The following is a 27,010-nucleotide window of genomic DNA, read 5'->3' as shown; positions in this document are numbered from 1 at the left end:
CCCCCCCCCGGCCGCCGCTCCCCGGGGCTGTCGCCTCAGAACCGGGCGAGACCGCAGGGAACGGCCCGAAAGGCGGGAACGGCGCGCGCCTCCCGCCCCGCCCCGCCCCTTCCGGGCCACCGTAGGCGCCGGGGCGGGGGGGGGGTGAAGGCGAAGGCGCGCGCGCGCGCGGGGGCTGTTGGGACGGGTGGCGAAGTCGGGCCGCGGCGAAGAGGCCCGCGAGGGCGGGCGCGCGGCGGAGGGCGGCGCTTCATTGGCCGGCGAAGGGCGGGCGGACCCCGTCGAGAACTGAGAGCAGGAAGGTCTCGGCCAATCGCGGTGGCCGGCGCCTGAGGAGGGGCCCCGATCCCTCAGGAGGCGCCGGTGGCCCGGTGAGGGGAAGGGGCTCGGGCTCGGCCCGCCGCCCGCCCCGGTTAGGTGGGTTAACGGCGGTCGGCGGTGGAGGGAGAGCCCGGAACGCGGGGGGGGGGGGGGCGGCCGGCCCCCGTAGCGGGGTCCCGCCTTGAGCGGGAGCGCGGGGCCGGGCGGTTGTCGGTGCCGTGGGGCGCGGAGAGCGGCTCGTCCCGCGGCCTCCGGGGCGGAAGGTGGGGAGAGAAGGCCCGTGAGAGGCGGGAGGAGTGGGGAAGGAGCGGGGAGCAGCTCCGAGGGCTCATGGTCTTGGGTAACGGCTGAGGGAGGCGGTTGTGGAACTTGAGCGTCCCGGGGAGTTTTGTTCAGTGTCGTGCGCCTCTCAGACGTTCTCGGCAGTGAGAGTTCGTGGCCCAAAGCTGTGTGGAAGCGTCCCGGAAACTTTTGGCTAAAGGGTGGTTCTGCTTTCAGGTGAAGGAAAGCCTTTTGAGTCCTTGTTTGTTGCTGGTTTAAAATTACCCGGAGTTAAAAGTTGAAAATAAACTTTACACACCTGGAATCGATTAGCCTCGTTTTAACTCTTAAAACGGTGTCGGTCCAAACAAATGGTAGTACCTTGGTGGTCTTTTTGGTTTTTTAATGTTGTGGAAGTTGCGTTGAAAGGTGACTCATTGTCGCTCGTGTTCTTCTGTTAAAGGTTTAGTTTAAAGGATTCTCGGATGACTCCTTTAAGGCGGTGAGATAAACGCTGAAGTGAGTCCTTTAGCTCCAAACTTTCAGCCTTCCCCTCCCCACAGTCGGTTTGATTCTGGTTTGTGTATCTCCATCTGCTGGTGGGAAATGAGTCCCTGAGATGCTCTCGGCTTCCTGTTAGGCAGCTGTAAACTGTGGAGATACAAGCATCATTTTAGTCTCTTGATACCGTAGACGGGCTGGCTTTTCCTTTGTGAAAAGGAAAGTATACCTTTCCTGCAAGAATTCAAGTAACAAAAGTGTGGAGTGTCTGCTGCTTTCAGTAGTATATTCAGCTGAACGGTATTAATTGTGTAACTCTCCAATTAAATGTCCCTGTTATCAAGAAAACAATATTAAATTGTATACGGGAAATTATTTTTCACTTGTGAAGCTGCTTGTTGTATATTTTTACTTTTTATTTATATGTATTTTCATTTTTTATTTATTTTTGCAAAAACAGGTGCAGCCATGCAGGAAAGCATACGTTTTGCTTCATCAGGAGATGACGTTAAAATATGGGATTCCTCATCTCTAACTGTGGTGGAGCAGTTCAACCCACACACGCCCCCGCATCCAGTCAGCTCACTATGTTGGGCCAGCAATAGTATCCTTTACAGTTTCAGCCATACTTTTGTGGGCGTTCTGGAAAATTTCAGTGAATTTTTTTTATTAAAGTGTCTGTAAATCACAGGCCTGATACAGTTTTGAAGTCTTGTATAAAAAGATTTGTATGTATTGTGAAGAAAACGTTGTGGTTCTCTGTTGAAGTGATTTACAAAATGAACTCATGCTGGTAAATGCTTCTGAAGAAGCTTCTCTTCCTTTAGGAGGCTAACACTTTTTTAATGATTATGATACGCTTGAATTGCCTACCAACTGTAAAGCTTACTCATTTGTTTCTTTGATAGTTGATTACAATATTCACTTTCAAGGCAGTGCTTAATTTACTGACAAGGTTGAACAAAACGATTGCTCGTGTAGTAAAGTTCTATACATAGTGTAGAGCGGAAAACTGTAATGAAAGATTTGATTGTTTGTTTTCCTTGAACAGCTTCTTATTGATTCTGATAGTCTTTGATAGTGTACACTTACCTCTTTCTCTGTAGGCCCTGGTTTTCTTTGCGCTGTTTGTAGCATTTACAGAGGAAGCACAACTGTGTTGGATGTGTAGGAAAACATCCATAGGATGGTGGTGATTTATGCATGAAAATGTATCTGGCCTGTTTAGACCTTTCACTGCTCTCTTGGAAGCCTATTACAGAATAGTGATATGAGGTGCTAGGTGTTAGGTAAATATATGAGAAATTTCATGAAAACAACGGACTGTCAGGTGAACAGCTTGACTGTCATGGGAACAGGCAGTGATGTCTGATCTTGATGTAAAAGAAGGACAAGATGCTGGCACCTAACGATTAGGTCCTGCAAGTTCTGAATCTCTGTCCTCTAAGTCTGCAAATAAGTGGATGTAAGAGAGAAAAGTTGAAATAATTAGAGCACAAATGAATGTTTTAGATATGGAGCTTGCAAAGAAGTTGAAGCACAGATATAGTATTTTTATACATACATACACTTATATGTGTTGTTTAGTAAACTTTAGCAATAGACAGTCTGTCTTGTGATGCTTTCTTCTGCCTAGTCTCCTCTCCATCCCCCAAAACTGCAACAATGAACTATCTTACTCCTATATGCTTTTGAATGTTTGTTAGGGGTAGAGCATTGGGTTTGGTACTGCATAATTCTATAAGCTAAAATGATGCCTTAAAATAATGAAAGAAATAGCAAGCACTAATCTGCCTACCAGTTCTTTAGTGTTAAGTCCAGCCAATTAACCTGTATTCTTAAATAAACAACTATAAAATCACAATGAGCATTGTCCTGAAGACATACAGGACATGGATCTAAATGATTACTTGATTCGTTTGTTGGGGGTGCAGAGGCAGTGTCCCTGCTCTGTACTTCTGTATTGAAGGCTTTTCTTAGCACTTTGAGGGAGCTGGTGTCATAAAAGGTTCTTTCTGGGCGTTTTGTTTTTCTCCCCCCCCCAGTACAGAGGGAGACAAATTAGCAAACATTCATTGTACTTGAGAAACTATATAGTGAAATAGTTTAATGTTTGTCACCAACAGGTTCTTTAAATCTATAGTCTGCTAACAGCAACAGACATTCCTTTGAACTTTAGTGATAAATGGGGCTCTTACTTGGGAGTGGTGGGGAAACAAAATTGTAGAGCAGATAAGCTGCCTTAGTGGTGAAGAGCTCTTAAATAATATCTGCCAGATATTTCTTCTCTTCTCTCTGAAGGAAATTGCTTTTCCTTGTATTGGGAAGTAAGGGCTGTAGTTAATGCAAGAGCTTTTTAATGAAAGCTTGGAAAATAGCTTTATGTTTCTATTTCTAGGTCCCTTCAAGGTACAGTGCTTTAGACTGTTTAGCCAATCTGTCTTCTGTTTGGTAGGGGAAACTTACTGTTGCTTTTATTAATCACCAGTATAATACAATTATGGTCCATAACTTGTGACTAAGATAGATACCTGGCCACTGCTTCTGCTGCTGGTGATAAAATAGTTGTTTCAAGCTGTAAAAGTAAACCTGTTCCGCTCTTTGAAATAGCTGAAGGAGTAAGTATGAGTAATGCTGGTCCCTGTTTTTACCCCCCCACACTCCACCTTGTGTACTGTTTGTATTACATCTGTTCTGCATATTGGGGTCAATTTAATTTTACTGTTGTTAGAGTTATGACATGTATGTAAAAACATTTTTTTGTGCATAGTTAAATACATATAAAGAGTGAAGGGAATAGTGGTTTTGAAATAGTTCTACCAGTAAGAGAATACAAATGCGGTTGTACTAGCCTCTGATGCTGGTAGCTTTCTGCTAGGGGAATTTGCCTGTTGAGCCACAGTGTGATAGCCCAAGGCTGGCAGTGGTTTGAACTTGATCTAATGTGTAGGCGATGGAACAGAGCTCAAGTCTGAACTTCATTTTCCACCTTGAATTATCAATATTATGCATGCATGTGCATTGTACATTGAAAAACTTAAAAGTCTATCTAAAGGTTGTTCTTGGAGTGCACACACAGTAGCTTCTGGAAATATGTGAAATAGTAGCACTTCTGTTATGATCAGGGTTTTTTTCCTGTTAAGTGGAAGCGTGGCACTATAAACTCTTCAGAAAGCTGGACTTAGTTTTAGAAGAGTCTCTTGTCGTGGTTGTTTGAATGATTTGCTAGTGTTCTAAACCATTCTAATTATTCTCCTTGGATAGCTATTGTAATGCTAATTTGGACTGGAAATTTTCAGAAAAGGTGTTCAAACCCAGCTTTTAGGTTGCTGAAGCAAACACTTTCAAAGGTGAAGTGCTTGTCCTGGAGATTTCACTAAATCTGATCTGTAACTGATGCAATCATTTCCAATTTTTCCATGTCAATAATTAGATGGACTTGTTTTTTCTTAGTTCAAATCTCAGGAACTTAAAAGTGAATTTTCAACATGATAGAACTGAATAATAATTTGTCCTCGATGTAGATCTATCATTAAGATTGACATTTTTTTCAAAAGCTGGTACTTCAGTGATTATTTTAAAAAGAATCACTTTACCGAATTATGAGGTTTGCTGCTATAATATTCTTTGTAATGTTTAGGGAATGTGAAGTACATGACTCAGACAACTTCTTGATTTTCTTTTAAGGAGTTTTTTTCTAAACTTAGCATTTTCTTTTTAAAACTCAGTACCTGAATAGAAGTCTATGATTGCACTTTAGGGAGCTATAATTTAAAGGAAAAATGCATATGGAAGGAAAAGGCGCTAAAAAAATTTGGAATGGGAAGATGTGAGCATTTGAGAGTTTCTTAATTAATGTATTTAGATCTTAAAGTCTATTAAACATATGTCCAAACTAGATTGGATTTTAAATGCCTTTTGACTGTAGTGTAGCAATGGTTCCATTGGTCAGTGGGACTATTTGTGTTAACAAAGATGAAAACACATCAATATGCTTTTAAGTAGATTTGAATAAATCCCTGCATTATCTTTAACATACCTTTTTTTCCCCTTCGCCATCAGGCAAAACAGACATGTGTGAGCTTGAATTCTAGTTCTTCATATATTGCGAGTGGAGGCCTTGATAACACAGTTAATATCTGGGATCTGAAATCCAGAAGGGTTTACCGTAGCCTTAAGGTAAGTTTGTCTGAGGAAGAGCTGTAGCTTTCATGAGTTACAGGTTTTGCTGCCAACTGTAAAAAAACCCAAAACAAACAAACTTTCTCTAAGTCATGTATCTGTAGGATCAAGTTCACAGATAGGAGCTAGCACACATGTATGTCTTGTTCAAGTTTGCGTTCTTTATGTGCTGTAAATAGCAAATTTAATTTAGCAAGCATACTTAACTTGATGTCTACGGAGTACAATTCTATAATAAAGTATGTTTAAATTTTCAGAATAGGCTTCTTATTTTGTGAATTTGCATTGATACTATCTGATGGGGATTTTTTCCAGGGGCAGCATTTCAGATAATTGCTGTTTCCGACATGTCAAACAAGACACTTTTGTATTTGTAGAATATTGTAGTAGAACTAATGTTATGCAAAACTGAGACATGGTTGTTGTCTTCTAACTGATCCAGTATGAATTCTCTAAAACCTTGTTGTGATGCACAAAACTTAGGATGTTCTAGTATATTTCCACGATGCCTTCAGTAGATGATTTGCCCTTACTTAGGATCACTGTTAAAGAGGCTATAAAACTTTAGCTTTGATTTATTCTTTTTTTCTTGGACTTTTAAAGTTACAGTTTGAAACAAAACTGCTAAGTAGCTAATACAATACTTTAAATATCTTTTTCTCCTTTTTTGGGCTAGGAGTGCTTGATTGTCTTCCCCTGTATATTCAGTAAACACAATATCATCACTGCAAATGACTATACTAAAAAGCTATTTGGTAATTATAGGTGTTAATGGTAAAAGTGACAGAAGGGGAAGTTGGCAGTAGTACATCAGATTCACAGAAAGTCTATTCAAATATCACTGATTTCTGGAAGACTTTACTTTTAAAATAACTTTAATGACAGCTGTGGTAGATGCCTCTATGGTTCTCTCATTAAAATATTATATATAATTACAGCATCATCTTTACTAATTTATTAAAACAATCTTCTGAAAAGAATCACACAGTGGTTAAAATATAATGGCTGATCTTCAGTGTGTTCTGCTGCTATTTTCTGGGATATTCCATAATAACTCTTAAATAATCTTTTTAAATGTTACAGCTGGTCAGAAAAAAAACCATCAAACTGAAATTTTCTGCAAAAGCACGGATTAGGAAGGAATATGGTTATCCTGAATGTCTTTAACCCTCTCCCTCTAACCTCTCTCCCCCACAGGATCATAAAGATGAAGTCACGTGTATTACGTATAATTGGAATGATTGCTACGTTGCTTCTGGATCTTTGAGTGGTGAAATTATCCTACACAGTGTTACCACCAATTTATCAAGTACTCCCTTTGGTTATGGCAGCCGTCAGGTAGGCTATCTGTATTAAGTTCCTTTCAGGTATGAAGCTTTAGTTCACAGTGTTTAGAAATTGAAAGTACGTATCAAGAGCTTTTAAGTTTGTTAATCTGTTTCCTCTTAATTTTTAAGAGTGCAGTTACAGAAAGGAAAAAACTAGACCAGTGTGTGTATTCTAGTCTTAAACAATAGGTAACATTGAAATACAAATTTCTCAAGTACCTTTACTTATGTACAGGTTACAGCAAATTTCACTTTGTAGACTCTGGTTCCTCAAGAACAAACTTCTACACATCTTAAAACTGAACAAAAACTAGTTGGCTTTACAAACCAGAGCAGGATTTCAATGCACAACTCAATGTATATTGTTGCTAAGAACAAAGACCATGTAGCCTGTGTTCTGACTTACCCAAAGTAATCAAATGTTCACCTGAACAGAGCCATCTGTACGGTAGGGGTGTATATAAGCCTGCATTTGGAAATAATAAATTTATTTAATCTGGAGATAAAAATTGCGCAGCTGCTCAAACTGAAAAGCAATGAGAGTTTATATTACCTACTTAGGTGTTTAGGCAAGATTTTGGATAACTAGTTTGAAGGAAAACTGTGCAAAAGACAAACACAAACCATATGTGCTACTTAAGGGCCTTGGTAGGGTTTTTCCACTGGAATTCCTTCTTGTAGACTCAGAAGGTACTGGAGAATTAGTGAGTATCACTAGGGGAATTCCCCTGATATAAGGGCATCTGCAGTAGTAAATGAGCTGTGTTGTCCCATTGGAAGTTCCAGTGCGCATTCTTAGTGTGAATGTTGTCTTAGGCACAGCCAAGTGTTTGCGTTCTAGGCCTTCTTTTATTTTTTACTGAGTCATTTTTACAGTGATAAGAGCTGCCTAGGGGATGCAGAACCATTGCTTTGGTCCTAAACCTGACCTTTAATATTGCAGGGAATACTGAAGTTGTGACTCCCTCATTTTCTGTTACTGCAGCAGCTTTTTCAGTCCTAGATTGCAGATAGAGTATAAAGTTAAATTATTCTCCTGTCTAGCATGAACAATATAACTTGATGAAGAATCTCTTACAACTTTATAGCATCACGGGAATTGTGGTATACTTTCTGTTGAAAAATCTCTGTTAAATTCAAACTGTCTCTGCTCTTGGGTGCTGCAGTGTCTTTGATCCATCACCATAGTCTCATACTTATATTGAAGCAAAATTGTACTTCATACCTGATTTGATCTTAAAAATCCATCTATATAGTCGGTTCATTTTTCTGATTTGATTGTTATGATCTTATGAAAAATGTGGATGTGAGGCAGGAGGTACAGGAATATCCATGGCTGGATTACACAGCTGAGGTGAATATCCAGAGTGGGGGCTATGTTGCTAGTTAATTGGAAGATGAAAAAATTCTTATGAGGATGATTTGCATCAACCTGTTTGATATATTCAAGTCTTTCCACCAAAAAGTGATTAGGAATAAGTGATGCAGTGAATAGCTATTTTGGCAGATGAAATCAAGAGGTCTGCTGCAAAGCTGATTGACCTTTAAGATGGATAAGGATATCTGAAGTGTTAAATCAAAGTAATTGCAAGCACAGAGCTACTGTTCACTTTCTAAAGGGCCTGTAACATTTTCTAAAGGGGGGCAGTTATTTGATTGCAGCCTTAATTTAAAATGGAATCGAGTTGTAATTGTGTACTGGGATGACTACTTGTATGTCCCAGTTTATCAGCTTATCTTATATCCTAAAAATTATCTTTGCTCTTATGTGCAAAAGTAGCTTTATTTTTGGTTTTGAGTTTTAACTGGTACTTGTAGAGAATTGCAGGATTAATTGTGCAGTCAAGCAAATATCTGAAGACTTGTGTAATTCTGTTTAAATTTAAAAAGCCTTTACTCGATTTATAGTTTAGGGGCCCGGTTTTTGAAGAGTAAGCTTGAATAGATACACAGTGTATTGTCCTGCTTGATCCTGGCACTGGCTGTCTGGCTTAGTAAGGGTCACCACTCCCTAGTAACTTTTTTAACAACTGGGGAATGTGAGGTCAAGCTAACCTTATAAAATTTAGCTTGTCTCTGTTTGAGCATGGTGGAATGTAGTTTCCTTGCCAGTTAATTTCTGATATTGTATAGACTCTACAAGTAGTAGAAGAGCCCAAGGTTGCAGTGTTTTCTGTGACTATAAACAATTTTCTTTTCATGTGAGTTTTGGCCTATATTCTATTAATTGATTTTGTTTTAGAAACACCTTTGTGCTTTATTAGAGTTGAGTTCTTGCACAGAGCTGTTTGCAGATCCCATAATTTGTCTTTGCTGTTGGTATTCATTTAGACTACCAGATTCTTATCTGCTTGCTGTTGTGAAGATGAATTAAGGTTTGTTTCGAAACATAATGTTTGTTCAAGTCTTCACTGCCTGGTGCTGTTCTCTTAGCAACAGGATTTAGTTTAGTTGTTTGAACAGCTGGCTAATTTGTAGAGAAGTGTGATGAGTTCTGGTCACTCCATATAGTGAAATAGCTTTAAAAGCTGAAGACTATCAACTGTGTTTACATCCGCCTTCTCACTTATAAGGCTCACCGAGGTATAAAGGAGATTAAGAAACTGTACTATCTTTAAATAAGGTAATCAATGATGCTAGACTACTTTTGGTTTAGTTTTGGGCTTTTCTCTTGCTTTCCATTGGTGAAAGGCCTTAAGTGTAGCTAGTCCTTCTCAGCAACAGACCAACCATTTTCTGAAGTGCACTGTTCCTTCTTCAGCTGTCTTATTGTGAAGCTTAAAGATAAAATGTACTTTTATTTTCTACAGAAAATCTACTCCAATCACTGTGAAGGCAAAAAGATGTATATGGCTTTTTGTGCTACACTGACTGGTAAAGTGTTCCAAAGAGGACTTAATTTTCTCTTTGTGGGTTCAGCACTTTGCGCTAAATGTGTTTTCTGGTAGTTCTCTGTGTGCAGAATTTCCAGAGATCATCAGGAGTTGTACTTCTGAAGCAAGTTTCACTACCTCTTAATATTTGCCTCTTTTTTTTTTTTTTGTTCAATTTTGACAGATTAGTTCCAAAACATGACTCTTTCCAAATAATTGCATCATTCCTAACAATCTTGAAATGAGTTTAGTATTAATGACTAAAATAATTAGAAAACGAATGACCCCTTCCCGCTTCCATTCAGACATTTATTTATGCATATTTGAGTTTCACCTAGTGAACAGCTATGCTGACTTAAAATAAAGCAAGTATCTTAAATATTGCCCTAGATCCAATTCAGGTAAGATACTTAAGCTTGCCTAGTCAGATTTTTCCCGGTGAAACATGTCCTACGCCTTTGCCGTTTGATTTTGTGGATGAAATTGTAATCTGTAAACATTCTCGGGCTTCTTTTCAGAAAAGTACCAATGTTTAACTTGTCTCCCACATCCTTAGCTAATTTTTTTTCTTGTAACTAGTAAACCTTGCAGTTAAACCGTGTGGGTTGTGTGCCTATTTTAGGCTTGGGATTCCTATTGCTGGCAGTACAAAGGCCAAGGAACTGTATTGGGGCTGTTTTCAGCTAGGCTGGGTTGGAGGCCTTAGTGTTCAAAATCCGAGTAACAGAACTTTTTTTTCTAAACTGTAACTTAAGAAAAGGGACAGGAAATGACAAATGAAGTTCAGCTTCTTCAGGGGAAAAACCTGACTAGGAGTGTACCAAAGTTCTGTGTGACTTCATCATGCCAAGCAAAAATTGACTTTTTTTTAAAGACTATTTGGTGAAGACTGACTACGTGTTAGTTTCTTGTCACTAAGATAGACAAAAACATTAGAAAATATAAGAAATAAGATAAAGAAACATGTATTGAAATTAAAAATAGATGATAGAATCTGATCTAGAATATTATGTATGACAGCTCAAAAATGTTTACAGAATTAGGATTGACAGAGGTACAGAGGGGTTAGAAGTCGGTAAGAAGTCTGGTAAAGAGAAAAGAAAGGAACTGAAGAAAATAGAAAACCTCTTAAATAACAACACAAAGGGATACACATTTAAACAATAATGTTCAGTGATGTAAACATAACAAACAAAAACAAATTTTCTCTGAACACACAGTTGATCATCATGATTTTTGATTTTTAGCATTGTCTTTGGCAATAAATGTAATCAGAAGGAGAAGGCTGGAAAAGTAACTTGAGAATTACAACAAAAGGAATATTATAAAGGAGATAAGTTTTGGTTTTAACTGATTGGAAGAGACTTATTCCTCGCATTAGATTATCCTGGATCCGTCTCTTGTGGTGGGTGAGGAGGGGTCCCTTTTACCTTTTTCAGAACTTCAGTATCGAACACTTTCATTCATACTGTGTAGGACTAAATAGCTCCAACATCTGATCAAGTGTAAAAGTTCATCTCTTCCTGTACAGGGAGTCCCGTTCCCTTGCAGCACTGGGTCACAAAAAAGATATTTTTCTGTGTATACTTGTCAGATTTCTTAGTGGTCGTATGTGTATTTTAACTTCACTCCAGTGAATGCTGGATAGCATGTTGGTTTTTTGTTTGTTTTGCTATAAAGTTCATGTAAAGTCAACATTTTAAAGATAAAGACAGAATGCCTAATCTCATTTGAAAATACAGTTTCTAATTTGCTCTTTGATTATGGATGGGGTGGGAAACAAGGAAAATGTAGCTAAGACTTATTGCAAGTGATGTAGTTTGACCACCTGCATCTTAATCCTTGATGCTTTCCCATATGAGGCTTGGTTGTCTGCTCTTTCTAACTGTGCGAAGCTTAAGCCTATATTTTTTCACCTAGATGTTTCTCAGGTAAAGTATTTTCTGTAGAAAACTTCAAATTTAAGTGACTCACTCTGGGAGGAGAAATGTTTTGGTTTTGTCTTGTCAAGCAGCCTTTCAGAAATGAGGTTCTTTCGTGCCTCCAGCTGTCTGGGCAAGAATTTGAAACTTGGACATGTAGCATACTGTCAGGGACGCCAATATGATGCATTTGGCTGTCTCATAAAAGCGTGCACAGATTTAGGTGCTTCCATTCCTTGAGTCTGATCTAACAATTGCATTGTTGCAAGTGAAGTTTGTTGCTAACCTAATTCAGTGAAAGTGAGGAGTGAATAGGATTTTCTCCACACCTCACACCTCCTTCGTCGGCAACCTGAAATTAAACTGTGAAGCTGCTCTGAGGAAGCGCCGTGACTTCAATGAGAAGTGGGGAACAGATGTAATATGAGGAAGGTATATATATGAAAAAACAGTTGAGAACTAGCCTTGGGCCTGTGAGAGTGGAAGGAAAAATGAGAAAAGAAAATGGGAGACTTGGCAGAATAGCAAAGGATGTTTGAGGAGAGCTAGGAGAGAGTAATTGTGGTGGGCAGGAGAACAGAGGAGGGAGAAAATGGACCATGAGCAGATGCCAGGGCAGTAAGGAAGGTATCTGGAGGTGAAGAAGTGAGATAACTGAGGAGCAGGCATGTTTCCCTTGTAGCTCATGTATGTAATTGAAAAAAGAAATATTGAGACAATCAGGAATAGCAGCTTCAATGTAAATAAACTGAAAAATGCTGATAAAAATGTCTCCATTGTATCCAGTTAGAGGACCATATTAATTGTAAACAGTCATCTTCTGTCCTGTTTGAATATGCAGTTGAGCGTGCTGCTTCTTTGTGGAGCAATTAGGCTTCCAGTGAGACATGCAATACAAGTGCTAGAAATGACGTTGGAGGCATATGAACCAACAAATATCTCCATTGAAATGAAGTGAAAGAGAGAAATAGGATAAAAATCCAGTACAGTGCATTGTGTTGTGGATTACACTAGAATAACATAATAGCTTTTTGAGAGCATTTTCAGACAAATAAAATGTAATGGCTCTCATCTGTCTGGACTTGAGTAAAGCACTTGATTCAGTGCCTTGTGAGAAAATATTAGAGAAGATGGAGGTTTAGAAAGGATTTGAGGATGTGTAAGAAATAGGCTGTAGGAAAGAAGACGGGTAATATTGAAAGAACAGTATTTGTTTGGGTTATCAGTAGTTAATCTTGTTTAATATTTTCAGTAATGGTTATGATATGAGAAGTAGAACTATGATGAGACACAGTTGGAAGGTATTGCCTGTAAGAGACGACTGTGACTATCTAAAAATCATTGAAATAATAGATCTGAGAACAACAATGATAGTATAGAAATCAAGGTACCAGGCTTAGGTCACAAGTGAGGCTTTTTGTATTGGACTAGGATTTGAAAATTCCCAAGGGAAAGAATGACTTGGGCTTCTTGATCATAAAATGGCAATGAGCAACCAAAACAGGCTGGATCACAAAAAAGAAAATGCAGTCTAGGATAGGTCAGGATAAGTATAAAATGGATGAAGTGTTACTGCCTTTGTAAGGCAGTAGCAAAATTGTTTTATGATGATACAAGATTCTGGTTGTCCATATTCAGGAAAGATTCAAGCTAGGAGAGTTACAAAGAAACTGTGATGGTACTGAAAAAACAGTCTTAGGAAACTGAGTCTTGCTTATTGTTTATAGCAAAATAAGCCTGAAAGAAGGTGAGGTGGCTGTTTATTAAAACAGGGAAAAGCAGCACTAGGGAGTTCAGAAACATTTTGAGTGTAAGGGTGTTGTTGTCAGGGAGGTGAATTAGTGCAAATGGGTCATCAACAAAATTAATCTGGAAATTGAGTATTGTGATTTAGTATTAGAGCAGATAGGTTCTGAAACATCCTCTGAAGCAAGATGGTGGAAACAAAATACTTACCTGCTTCTGAAAGGCAAATTAAGTTCCTGTATTACATGGTTCTGCGATAGCAAGGCTGCCTGTGATAAACCAGCCATATTACCCTCTTCTGTGGTCCTAGCTCTCAGGGTGAAGTCTTCTTCTGCAGGACTTGCATACTTGCATAACTCTGGAGTCTGTGTGTCTTATCAAATTGCCTTATATCCAACTACTTAAAATCAGTGGAGGGGAATTAAGTGTAACATTCTTGGCAGGAGGCCAATGAGTGAAATAATGTAGCTTTTCACTCCTTCGATTTTAGGTGTGGCGTGGTCTTTTTTTTTGTAGTGGGTATGATGGCATGATACTTGCTGACAAACCAAGAAACTTCTCTAGAAGAAACAAAAAGTCTGCCCCCTGACAGCAAAAATGGCATTGTAATGTGAAATGACCTTTTTTTTTTACTCTTTTTTTTTTTAGAGTGGCTAGCCTGTGTAAACTACTTTAACTTAGTGTAACATCTGTATTCCTGATGTGGTGTGTATGTTTATAAAATAAATTAATATGGTGTTTAATAGTGGTACTACAATTCATTTTTTATGTCTGTTTTGCAGCCTATTCGACACTTGAAATATTCAACCTTTAAGAAATCCTTGCTGGGCAGTGTTTCTGACAGTGGAAATGTAACTCTATGGGATGTAAATAGCCAGAACCCATATCATAATTTTGAAAATACTCATAAAGCACCAGCTTCAGAAATCTGCTTTTCTCCAGTCAATAAGCTGCTGCTTGTAACTGTAGGTTTGGATAAAAGAATTATTCTCTATGACACTTCAAGTAAAAAGTGAGTATTTTAAAGACTTTGATTTTATAGGATCCTTATTTGGTTTTTATAAACTGAAAGAGCATGCCTAACTATGACATGAAGCATTTAATTCAGACCACATTCAGAATGGTTGAAGTGGTGGCATATCACTAACGGAGAACCCGTGCCAAGGTCCATTTTGCTTTTTTATTTAACAAACAAACCAAACCAGATGAACAATCAAAAAACCCAAGGCATATGGGAACTAATTGAGGTGCTACGTATGAGTGACCTCTCCCAAGTGCTTGTGTGTGGGCTTTTCTTGTTGATACAGAGCAATTGGCTTCTGTAAGGAGCAATGCAGCCTGTGGGGACCTGCACCCACCTGAGCTTAGCTTGTCTGCTTTTCTAGTTCAACGTACGAGACACAGCTGCTGAGATAGTGAGCCTTAAATATGGGAGAGCATTGGCTGAAAAAGCAGAAAGTATGGGGTGTAGGTGATGGGACTGTGTAGTAAGAGGGTAGGATGGCAAGTGGTTTCATGGGAATTTGGTTCTAGTGCGAGCTGTGCTTTCGCTTTAGCTGAATAGAAGCAGGAGTCTGGCTCTAGTTTGGAGGGGTGGAGCAGAAGGATGCAAACTAGGACCTGAAGTTCTTCCTAGATTTGTGGGAAAGTTAGAGTTGATAGGCTTGGGAAACTACAGCATGTGTATGTAGTATGATTGCTGCTGGAAATGATGATACTAGTAAATAATTTAGGTGCCAGAACTGCTGTTATGAGGCAATTTGATCCTGTCCTGTTGAAATCTTTTTGACCATATACAGTCTTTAATTTAAGCATAAACACTTAGTATACTGGAACAGGCTCCCCACGGAAGTGGGCATGGCTCCAAGCCTGTCAGATTTCAAGGAGCACCTAGATGATGCTTTCAGTCACATAGTTTTAGTTTTTAGGTAGTCCTGCAAGGAGCAGGGAGTTGAACTCAATGATCCTCATGGGTTTCTTCCAACTTGAGATATTCTGTGATTATATAAGCCTAATCCACTGGTTACTTGGACTGGAGAAGTGGAACTACTGACCTGTAGCTGAATTATGAAAGCTTTTATATTTGTTTTTTAGATAACTCTGTTTTGAAAAGTCTAACTTTTGAACCCTAAAAGCTTCTTTATCCTCACCTTTCTCCTGTTTGAAGGTTACTGACAACAATAGTAGCTGATTTTCCTCTGACAACAGTAGACTTCATGCCTGATGGTACTACTTTGGCTATAGGATGTTCCCGAGGAAAAATCTGCCAGTATGACTTAAGACAACTGACATCACCAGTGAAAACAGTAATTGCTCACAAAGGCTGTGTGAAATGCATACGTCTTCAGTTCAGTAGCACTTTTTCCAAGGTAAAAAAATATTCCTTTTTATTGCTCAATATGCAGATTAATGAAGGCAAAGCATTAAGTTCTAAAAAAATGTTAGCATTCAGTTTCTAAGCATTATAGATGCCAACAAAAATGGTTCATACCAACATAGAAATTATAAACTGCTCAGTCTTAAGTGCCATTTTAGGACATTTTATTGTGGAATTGTCCCGTGCCCAGCCTCAGTATAGAAATGAGTGAAACTTCAGTCTTAAGTTTCCTGGTGTGAATGTGCTGCCATTGCAGATCAGTTTGTGGCACCTTAGATTCATTTGTAGGCAGTAGCAGAAAGGTCTGTAATGGCCCATCCACTTAAGGGGAAGACACAGAGCTGCCCGTCTTGAGGTGTTTTGCATGGTCTTATATATGGCCTTTTGCAGGCACATATAAATGGTGGAGAAGTTGATTAAATAATAAAGGCTTAACAGGTTCTTCCAAGACTTAATTAGGCTCTACTGTATCCAGAAATCCCACGTGTCCATTCAGTGGAGAAGGAGAGAACCTTTGAAGTGGATTCTTCACCGTTCTGGGACTTTCCTCCTCTTCTAACACACTTGCTGTTAGTGGTTGACTATTGCTTTACAATTTGGAGCTCCTGATAATGTAATCTCTTATTTTTCCTGTGCCTAAGCCTAGGATCAAAATTGGTTTGTGCCAGGTCACTCCATTGGTACCTTAAGTTCTGTTGGTATTCTTTTGCAGGTCCACACAGTATTCATATAATAATACAGATGTTTCCCATGTTCTTTGAAGTTACATTAAGATACTTTTTTAAATATTTGTAAAGGCATATCTCCTAGGCAACCTTTGCAACCTGAACTGTATTTTTTTTTCTAGTATTCTGAAACAGAAAGAATATTGGCTTATTATTCCTTCAGCTAAAAGTAAAAATAAAACTTCTCTTAATTTGTTCTATTTTTTCTTCAGTCTAACCTTACAGGTTCTTCAAATAAACCTGCTTCCAAAAGAGTAGAAGTAAAAGCTGGTAGTAATCTTGGAGGAATTCAAAATCCTGGCATCAAAAACATTGCCTCTCAAGCATCAGCAACAGTTTCATCTCATCTGACATTGCCAAATGAGAATAAGGGAGGAGATGTTCTTCAGGAGAAAACAGGTAGTGTCTTCTTCCTCCTCTTATAATCATACTTGGCATAACATAAAAGATGGAAGGAATATTTCGTATCTTGACCATTACAGTATAAAAATTTCACTGAGGGAAGGGAATTTCTTTGGAAGAACTGCATGTTCGTGTGTGCACATCTGCACCTTCTTTTTCCTCCCCTACTGCATTAGATATGAAACTGTGAGAAGTGAATTGGGTCCTACTACAAGCTTTAGACACATGAAATCTAAAATTCTGGACTTGAAGTAAAAGTGTGTATTTAAAGGAGAAAACTCTATGGTGATATCGTGGGGCTGTCTCTTGCTTTCTGACTTCCTGTAGATTGTCCTTATGTACATAATGTATTTTCTGATACAATGTCTGTAAGGAGTGCAGAGCTAATGGTTTGTAATTCTTTTAATAAACAGAAGTAACAGACCTTACCTAAAAAAACCCCAACCAAACAAAACACAGAAAAAAACCCCTAGTCCAAAAACCCAAGCAAGAACTGAACTGTGTTTTTGTGTGAGGCATGATTCCAATATCACATGGTAGGAAAGATGTTAAATATAGTTGCAAGTATGATTAGTTGTATAACTGTACTTGCTATTTACGCTTCTGAAATTAACAAGTTCTTTATAAGAATTCTGAGCGTTATTCTAAAATTCTGCCACTATATGAAATGTACTTTTAAAATTTTATTTAATTCAGGGGTTCTGAAAATATGGTCGAATCAGTAACACTGTTAGTTTGATTCTTGAAAAAGAATCCTGAAGCCGTTTTAATGCAAGAGCACTTTTCCCCTCCTTTTTTAAATAAGGAGAAATACATTTAGCAACAGTAATTAGGCAATAAGCCACTGCAGTTCATAGAGATGTGTATTAATGACCTCCCCTGGGTATGCAGTGAAGTACAAGGTGAAGTAGAATGCTTCCTATGTATGCAAGAAGTGTTGCTAATCAACATTACTGAATGGTGTGGAAAATTTTATTTCAATTAAAATATGATTTATTATCTTTATTTGAAGATGTAAGGGGTAACGGCCATTAAACAGGACCATGCATCATAAATAAATGTTTTAAGAAAATAAAGGCTTACCAAGTAAACCAAATATTTTTCATTAAACTGAGTGTTCACTTTAGAAGTAAAGACCTCTGTATACTTCAGAAGGTACGGTCTTTAAACTTAAAAATGGGAATGGATGAGAGACCACAAGCTACATTTGTTCTGAGGAAGCTCTTCTAGACCGTGATTATGGGGTTTAACTTCAGAGAAATAAGGGGCATTCAGTAAAGTGATCTGATAGCATATTTAAAACAAAAAAAAAATCTGTTCATACAGCTTATAAATGGTCTGGGGCTTTTTGTCACAGGTGTTTTAAAGTACAAAAGAATAAATGGAGTCAGGGTGTGATGAGAAGTTTGGATGTACTTCGAGCTGGCTTCCCATAAACTTCTATTTAACAGTCATCCTCTGGTTTAGGTACTTATTACATCTAGATTATGGGGAATGGGTAAAAATATACAAAAGACATTTTGCTCTATTTTATATTATGCTTTTTCTGTGTAGATCCTTTGTAGATTCTGGCACAGGTTGATACTGTACTTCTAGTTTGACTCAGTACGCCAAGTATTTACTTAACTAGCAAGTGCCATCCTATGTCTATGTCACAACTGATCTATCTGAAGGTGTGGAAAATGTGATATATTAATACATTTAAAAGTGAAATATTAAACATGACTCAAGTTCCAGTTTATGTAAATACTTGGACATGATGAATTGTAGCCATCCACACAGTCACATTTGGATCACTTGAACAAGTAATCCCACATAGAGAAGTAGGGACAGGTTTTATGAACAGTGGTTTAAATTTTCATCATCTGAATGTGGTTACTTTCTTAGTAGAAGGTGCATTCACTAGTTTTCATTTCAGCTGATACACTATAAATTTGCTGCATCCATTATGTAGATTTTTCTGAAAATGAGTGCATTCTCCAGTTTGACAACTCTTCTTTTTAAAAAGAGGAAAGGGATCCAAGTGTATCTTATTTTTGTTAGTAAGTATCTTAGCTTTTAGTTATATTCACCTGCATTGACAGCCCAAATGAGGAAGCTGAAGTTGACCCTCTGACTGGAATCTGTAGAAGGTTCTAAAGTGCTTGCTGGACTTACCAGGCATCATACTGGCTGTGAGATTGTTTAGGTATAATGTACGTTATTTTCCCAAAATGTCAATTACTAACTGAATGTTACTGTCCTTTTAAGGCTTTCCCCATAGTGGCAGCTTGGATGTGATTCCATCTAAAGAAACAGATCATGGGAAAAGTGCTGATTTAAATAATTTTGATGGTTTGGGTCGAAGTAGTTTAGGAGATGTGTTTTCTCCAGTCAGAGATGGTAAGTTACCAATACTGAAATTTGTAAAGCATCATTTATCTGCATGTAGCACGATATGTTGACATTTGTGTGTTACCAACCGCTGTACCTACTTGGTATTTTAATTTGTCTTTGATTATGAACTTGATGCAATGATACGAATATTGATGTAGGTTTCATTAAATAAACACTTAGTTTGTCTGTGTTCTGGTATTTTGTAGATATTATTGCAAGTAAAGCGAATGAAGATCCTCAAGGAAAAGGAGATGGTAAACAGACTTTCAGTACACTTTTCTTCATCAGTGGTAGGCCTTTGGAGGCCTATGCTAGTTCTTACATGCTAATTTTGTTGTACTATTGAAAATAAACAAGCAATGAAAGCAGACACTGAAAGAAACGAAGTTTTCTGGAAATTGTCTAACACATTGAGGTGGTAAGACACAACACGGTAACAGGAAATCAAGAGTATCGTCCTGAAGTGATTTTGTTTTTCCTTTATGCAATTTATAGTGATATATAGAGGCTTTTCATGGTTTATTACTTTAATAAGGACAGCGACAGGGTAAGTTGGATTTAAGGATTTAGTTTTTGTGGGGTGCATTTTTGAGTGATTTTTGTTGTTGTTGTGTTGTTTATTTGTTTTGTGTGGGTGTACAGGTGTTTTCAGTATGGGTTTGATTTGATGTGTGTGCTTGTTTTTTGTCCTGCATGTTTCACCTTTCCCTTTTCATTTTAGGTCTGGATTTTCAGCCCTACCTTTTGGGTTTGGATTTTCTCCCACAGCTCCCCACTGCCTTTCCAGTAAAAAGAAGCCCAGTGGGCAGTAGCGCACAACCAGTACGGTCTAGCCCGTTACATGCGCTTGTGGGATCTCCAATTAAGGAAGAGGAAGAACATTCAGAGACTGACACTAAGAAAATAAATCTTGGAAAACAAGAATCTAAAGAAGCCTTAAAGCAGGTATACTATACTAATTCTTGTTATGAATGGTCGTCTTAGAATCTTGACAGAATACTACTACTTGAAGGAAAAATCCTTAATAGTGTCTCAGCTAATCTTATTTTGCAGCTCTGTTCACACTATTGACACAAGTCTGTAAAATGTTGTTCAGTTTAAGCGCATCGGCCTTCACCAATGCAAGATAAATGTTATGTTTCTCTTAAGTAAGCTCAGGTTACAAAAGTTCACAGGAACAAAACCGGGCTAGCCTGAGGAATATTTTTATTTTTCTAGTAAATCAAGAATGATAATTAGTCGGTTGCACCAGTATGATTGTTTGTTGCTTATTAGGTCAATTCAACCCTCTTCTTTCCCTATCCTTCATCTCTCTCTTTTCTTCCTTCTTGAGATACCTTTGATAGGCTTCTGCTGAGACCATATCTCCTGTTGTATTGCTTTTGAGAAGTCTGAGTTTGCTAGGAATGATGTTTGTAACTTCACCACAAAATGTTTGATATGAAAACTAAGAGGCCCATGCCTTTTGCGCTCCTTTCTGTGTCAGCACACTTAGGCAATTTTGAATATTTTAGCAATCGGTTTTTAAGATGTCTTGCTAAGAAATGAAAAACATATGTTTGTGAGTAGATTCCTAAAACCAAAAGTGTTTGAAAGTGCATTCCTGAAAACTTAGCCTTCAAGTGCAATTAGATAATTGTAATAAGTAGAGTTCACCTTCCTTTTTTTTTTTTTAAATTATTATTTTTATTGTCAGCTTTCAAAATCAAGCTCATCAAGTGCAGAATCTGTAACTTTAAGTCCTCCACCACCATCCACTGCTGTAAAGGCTCTTGATACAAATGAGAGACTAGTGAAGAATATTCAGGCTCATCCTGCATATGATCTACCAGTGAATGGTACTACCTCAACAAGTAAGTTGATCATTTTGGCTCAGTTTTAGGCGTGATTGATTGTGAACTGATGTGAAACCTGATAAAATGGCCTTAGCATTAAAACAGAACATCCAGTCTTGATTCTTCTGTAAATCCAGTTAGCCCTCCTAAAACATCTCTAATTGCCTCTGAAAAGACTCATTCTAAATCTAATTATTTTTTTTTTACTAGATGGTGTTTGAGATAAAATATTGACAAGGCTCAAGACAAATAAAAAAACCCTCTTGTACTCCATTACACTGATTTTGTAAAAAAAATTATTTATTTTTAATTGTAAAGGTCCAAAGGTAACATCACCTGTCACTGCTGGAGTGGCCAGTTCATTGTCAGAAAAAATAGTAGAAACCATTGGGAGTAGCAGACCAAATGCACCTCTGACATCAATCCAAATAAACTTCATCCAGAATATGATACAAGAAACAATGGATGACTTCAGGTACTGGTATTCATGCAGAACGTTTTTGTTTTCAATGGCATGTTTTCTTAGTAAGAAATCTTAGCATCTGCTTTAACAAATTTCTACTTGCGTTAGGAAATGACACCATTAATAGCCCTAATCTTGGAAATCTAGGTATGAAACTATTTTTAATAGCTCTGAATGACTAATTAGACTGATGTCTCTGAGGGCTGTTAATGCATGGCTTTGCTAACATGTTTTCAGAATGAGTGTTTGAATACTTCTCGGATGGTAAATTTATCTGTATAATGAGGTCCTTACTGCTTTCCTGAAGCCTTGTGCTGATTGTTTCCCTCCCCGCTCATCCCCTGTCACAGCAGGAGAAATTTCTTTTAAAGTTGACATTGTGGAGAGTTTGACCTAGACGGTTGACTTGTATTTGCTTTGATTGTTGTTAGCTTGGCATATGTAAGGTGAAATACTGTATGTATTTCTACTGGTGAAGCTTTACATTAAAATAATGTCTGTGCTGTAAATGATAGTTGGTGTCAGAATACTTTGTGTTTGTGGATACCTAACTAACATTCCACTTGTCATGAAAGAAGTAAGTCAAATTAGCATGGATTTAGAGTGGAGTTTGAAGGGGATGGAGCAGTTGAGGGAGTTGTATCTATGGGATCACTTCTGAACCCATGTTTAAGATTAAGTAGGTTGATGGCAATGGTGGAGGGGAAAAGGATTGCTGGGCAGGGAAGGTGTTGCTGACTTGATGACAAAAACCAATGCAAAACTAGCTTAGCAGGTCTGTGTGCTATGGCTGTTCTGTATCTGCCAACAGAAAAAGACATTGAATGTTATTAAATGTCTTTAAATAAGAATACAATATAGTAAAGCTCCCCTAGGATTTTTTGGCGATAATCGCACATCTGATTAAAACCCGTAACTTTCACATGACTTAAAGTGCACTCTATGGATTGCAGATGTGTTTTCTTTAAAGTCTGCGTTCAGGCATCCCAGTGTTGGGAGGTGTGCTTGTCAGTCTTGTGCTTCTAGTATCTCAGATCTGGAGCCTCAGAGATGGTGTTTCTCTTCTGGCCCACACTTCTTGGAGTGGCTGGAAGGCTCTGCTGGCCCTTTTCCCAGTTGTAAATTGTGGATACATTCAAACTGAATGTAAAAGATGGATTGTACTGAAGTCAGTAAGAGAGAAGGGAGCCATTGCAAGCTTCTCATTGATAAAAATACCTTTCACCCTCTGGAATCGGAGGAAAGGATTTTACCATTCTTGCCTGAAATCATTCCTCTTCAAGTAATGGGGAAAAAATGAGGACCTGAGAAAAGGACCAGGAGGCATATAACTCATTTGTTTCCAAAAAGCTGCTTGTTGCTTGAACTTCCTGTCTTTGGGAGATAACCTACATCTTTGGGTTTCTAAGCTGCCAGCTGGCATCTATGCTCGATATACTGGAAGATTGTTTGCCTCCAATAGGAGTTCTGAAGCACAGTAACCTGTGGAAATAGAAAGTGAGGAATATATTCCCTTTGGGTTTGCTATATGTTTTAGGAAAGGAGAATGAAATAAAACCTTACTTAAGAAATGCCTTATTTCTCAGGTCGTTGGTACCCATAGCACAGTGTTCAGTCTCAGACAGTTGCACTGTGATGTGCCGTTCAGGAAGAGCATGGGAGCTTGCCTGCTTTTCTGTGGGCTGTTCTCCTTGTTCTTCCTCAGCATCTGGAACACTTTGTATTAGTGTAGTGTTCAGAGAGTATTTCCAGGCTTGGTTCTTGTCATGTGGAATAGTTGTCCGTGAATTGACAAATTCATATCAATTCATGGACAGCTCTGCCACTGCATCTTATGTAGATTAACCTGGAGCATTCTGTGGGCTTGAGGATAACATGTCATTTATCACAGTTGATGTTTTGGGCCCTCTTACAAAAAAGTGCTGAAAGTGATGTACTGAAAAGCTGCATCTTCAGTTACAGATAAATATCTTTCTTTGGTACTTGTGATCAAGGGACTGAAAATCAGCTTTGAATAGTAAAAATGAGAGAAGTTTACAGCTTGCAAGTGAAAAAAAATCTTGATATTGCCATTTTTATCAGTATTTATATTTCTAAACAGAAAAAATCCTGTCTCTTTATACACTGAAAAAATGGTACTTATGAAAGTCAATGTCGTAACAAAAGCATTCCAGAAGACAAGTGGTAGAGGAGTATGTTTCATGGCTTGAGGGTTTTTAGACTCATATTTCACAATGTCATGAAGGTGAGGAATTGTCAAGTTCTGGGTGCTGAAGATTGGAGAGAATTACAGCTTCCTAAATAAAACTAAGGACTGTCCTTATACAATTCTTCCCCCAGAGAAGCATGCCATCGAGATATTGTGAATTTGCAAGTGGAGATGATCAAGCAGTTCCATGTGCAGTTGGTATGTACAAAGAGCATGGTGGGAAATACATTTGGTTTTCATTTTTAGTAATACCAAGGCATGCTAACTTCTCTCAAAACTGAAGGTCAATTTTGCTTATTAAGAGCAAGAAAGGGAGGATTAGATGTGAAGGAGGGGGAAACTATGAGTTGGAATCTGTTAAACTGTTTTATGCTTGAGAAGTAAAGGGAACATATGCATTGGGTAGATATCATGAATTCCGTATTTCGGGAGTTATAAAAAGACAAAAGGGAAACAAATTCAGCTGTTCTTTGGAAAGGAACAAGAGCTGGGGTAAGGAGGAGATAGATGGAATTCAAATAGAAAGCTTCACTTATAGGTACTGCGTGCATACTGAACTGTGTTCTGTGTTCTTTAACTTCACCTTTTTATGAATCTTTGTTCTTTTGATCTGCATTAAAAAGACCTTTTCTCAGTACTGAACATCTTAATGGAACCTGCATTAGTAGATTCTCATCCTGAAGAAGTGCAAAATATCCTTTGATAAAATATTCACTAATGTATTAATGATCAAAATACTGTATGTCAGCATAAAAAAAAAATAATCTCGGTTTTCTTGTCAAAAGTTTTTAAAAACAGCGTTATCTAGGTTATTTAATTTTCAAAAGGGATATGAAAATGGATAGGATAAAACTGGAATAATTAACTTTATAGCTACTGATTGGGACCTTCTTCTTTTCTCTAGAATGAAATGCACGCTTTACTTGAAAGATATTCCGTAAATGAAAGCTTAGTAGCTGAAATTGAGAGACTACGAGAGGAAAACAAAAGACTGAGGACTCACTTCTGAAAGATTTACACTGCTATTCTTATTAGCATGAACTCACTACAGGTGGTGTGTTGCTTAAGACAGATCATCCCTCATCACTGAAGTATTTTATGAAGACCTGCTATTATTTTGAACATGGATCTTTTCTTCTAAATGGTGTAAGATACTATATGTAATTATAAAATTTGTAACAGATAAACACTGTATAAAGAATATTTGCATACTTATGCTAACTGCCTTGAAATACATCCTTCTAACAGAAAAACTAAAAGGATAAGTACATTATCAGAGTTTTAGCAATATGTGAAGTGCCTTTTTGTAAACAAAATCAAACCAGGACGGATGCCTTTTTCTGTAAGAATTTTTTTATATGCCTACTTCTTTATCTGCTGCTTTATTTTACTGCTGTCAGAAACAATCACTGTAGCTTGCCTTTTGGATACTTTTCTTGGAGAAAAAGGGGAGAGAAAGCTCATCTTCTGCATGACGTGAAGCCTTGTTTATAAGGAGCTGGGAAGTACAGTATTCAGTTAACTTCGTTCAACTGGCAACTCTTCAATCCTGAGTAAAACTAGAGCTTGAAAATATTCCAAAATTCAGTGCCATGATCTTTCTTACTATATTTGTAAGTCTGAAATTTGCGCTTGTCTGCTGTGAACTTTGTTGCAAATGCTACTTCAACTGCACGATGAGACTTTTGTTACAACTTTAGCTATGAAACTAGAATTCTTTTTATTTACACATATTTGAATTTTGTCATAACTTGTCCAATTTGAATGCAACTGTAGACTTCAAAATGTAAGTGTACTTAGCCATTAATAATATAGCATTGTGTAAATGCGCTCTTTCGATCTTTGACTCAAGCATCTTTTGCACCCCCCCACCACCCCTTCCTTTTTATTCGTAGTGAACAACACCTAATATTGAGCAGTTGTGTTGTGGTTTTGAATCTTGTTGGTTTAGCGTTATTGTAGCTTTGAGATAGCTGCATACCAAATCTAACTAGTATCTTAGTTGTATGATTAACATAGCAAACAGTAAAGAGAAATCATTGCTTCACTAGCATAATGGTATGATACTGGTATGTAAACATTTTTGAAATTAAGCTCAGTATGAAGTCCTGACTCTGCTGAAGCTCATGGCAGGTTTGGCTTGGCCTTTATTTGTGCCAAGGGATTAAATTAAATGAAAACTTCAATTTTAAATTAATTTAAAAATTAAATTAAAATTTTAAATTAAATTAAAAATTTCTCTGAAAAACTTCTACAAGTGCTTCTTACTATTTAAATTGTTTGGAGGCTTCTTAATTTTCCCACTAATAGTTGGTTGTTTCTTTTCACGTAGAACTCAAACAAGGAAAGTCTGAGAACACGGTGAGTTAATTAGTTCCAACATATAGTGTTTAAATCCATGATGGCACTCTTCTCCTAAATGAGAAAGCCATAATATGTAGTGTAACTTATTTTTATACATTGTAAAACTAAAAAAACCCCCTATCTATACCTTTTCCCTATCTTTAACTGTTTTTTCTAATAAGAGACTGTTTCTTTTTTTTCACGTTGGTTAATGGTAAATACAATCTTGTAGCAAAATGAGGGTGTTCAAGTAGTCTTTGATATTAGGGGCAGGACTTTAAATGTGTGCAGTTCTGCTGCTTTTATAAGCTTTTAAAAATATTTCTATATCACATATAACTTCATGGTGAAAGGAAGCAAAGTAAGTTAAATTTTTTTTTTAGTAACTTGACACACAAGGTAGAGAACTTATAAAAGTTTGTAGGATGTGTAAGCTTGACACATTGACCGCACAGTTCGTGAAGACAATAGTGTTGACGGTTGCAAAAATATCTTGCCGTTCTTCTACATGCTTTGCAGTGTTAATGAAGTAACCTTGCATATTTGCATCTCTTGATTTGTTACCAAGTGCTCTTGCTAGTATACCCAGATGACAGCAGGGAATTAGACAAGTATCTTGGGTATTTGGCTTGTAGATAATTTGTTTTCTTGACTCAGAGCTGTATAATGTTTTTCTTAATTCCCAAATGGAGGTGATTATAGCAAAAGTGATTAAAAGGAGGTATTTTGGCCTTTTTTTAAAGGTTTTTAGGGCTTTTTCCCATATCTCAGGATTACTGTAGCGCAAGTGGCTACACATGCTCTGTGGAGACCCAATATGCCTATCACTACAGGGGTATGTTTTTGCCTTGTACACAAAGCTGATTTGTATGTTAAAATAAAGCTTGTTTTATCCTTTTTGAGGAAAAAAAATGCTGTGGTGACCTACTTATTAAAAAGAATAATCTATATTGTGATTGTTCTGCCTCAGCAGGCAAGTGCCTGATCCAAAGAATATTTAGGGATCTACCTAAAATTCTTCAATAATATCTCTTTTTTTTTTTCCTGTCTCTGTGGCTTCATGTCGACTATCAAATCATTTTCACAGAAATGTTCATATTACATCATGCTTCTGGAGTAAAGAACAGATGTACAGTTCCTCCTTCC

At 37.8% G+C, this 27,010-nt stretch overlaps 1 protein-coding gene across 5 annotated transcripts; it reads left to right on the top strand.

Moving 5' to 3' along the window:
• Positions 1-280: 280 nt before the first annotated feature.
• NEDD1 (NEDD1 gamma-tubulin ring complex targeting factor) lies at positions 281-26,776 on the top strand. Of its 5 annotated transcripts, none has more exons than XM_075057794.1 (15): positions 281-417; positions 1,544-1,687; positions 3,607-3,701; positions 5,146-5,262; positions 6,463-6,603; positions 13,917-14,146; positions 15,302-15,503; positions 16,449-16,635; positions 18,889-19,020; positions 19,221-19,268; positions 19,736-19,959; positions 20,711-20,867; positions 21,168-21,324; positions 23,653-23,719; positions 24,426-26,776. In XM_075057794.1, the coding sequence occupies exons 2-15, from the start codon at positions 1,552-1,554 to the stop codon at positions 24,528-24,530; spliced, it is 1,998 nt and encodes a 665-aa protein (XP_074913895.1). In that variant the 5' UTR covers positions 281-417; positions 1,544-1,551; the 3' UTR covers positions 24,531-26,776. The 5 variants fall into 5 exon arrangements, with proteins under 5 accessions (XP_074913895.1, XP_074913893.1, XP_074913891.1 ...); XM_075057790.1 differs by having other exon boundaries at positions 352-371; XM_075057791.1 differs by lacking the exon at positions 281-417 and adding an exon at positions 569-584.
• The last annotated feature ends 234 nt before the right edge of the window (positions 26,777-27,010 follow it).

The sequence above is a fragment of the Buteo buteo genome, chromosome 26 (genome assembly GCF_964188355.1).
Source record: "Buteo buteo chromosome 26, bButBut1.hap1.1, whole genome shotgun sequence".
NCBI lineage: Eukaryota > Metazoa > Chordata > Aves > Accipitriformes > Accipitridae > Buteo > Buteo buteo.
The sequence above is the reverse complement of the archived record's forward strand: the minus strand, read 5'-3'. Positions and strand labels throughout refer to the sequence as shown.

Excerpts from the sequence above, each read along its gene's own strand:
- NEDD1 (XM_075057794.1), top strand. The coding sequence starts at position 1,552 with ATGCAGGAAAGCATACGTTTTGCTTCATCAGGAGATGACGTTAAAATA. Across the intron at positions 5,263-6,462 it reads GGGTTTACCGTAGCCTTAAG|GATCATAAAGATGAAGTCAC; the intron begins GTAAGTTTGTCT and ends TCTCCCCCACAG. Across the intron at positions 15,504-16,448 it reads TCAGTAGCACTTTTTCCAAG|TCTAACCTTACAGGTTCTTC; the intron begins GTAAAAAAATAT and ends TTTTTTCTTCAG.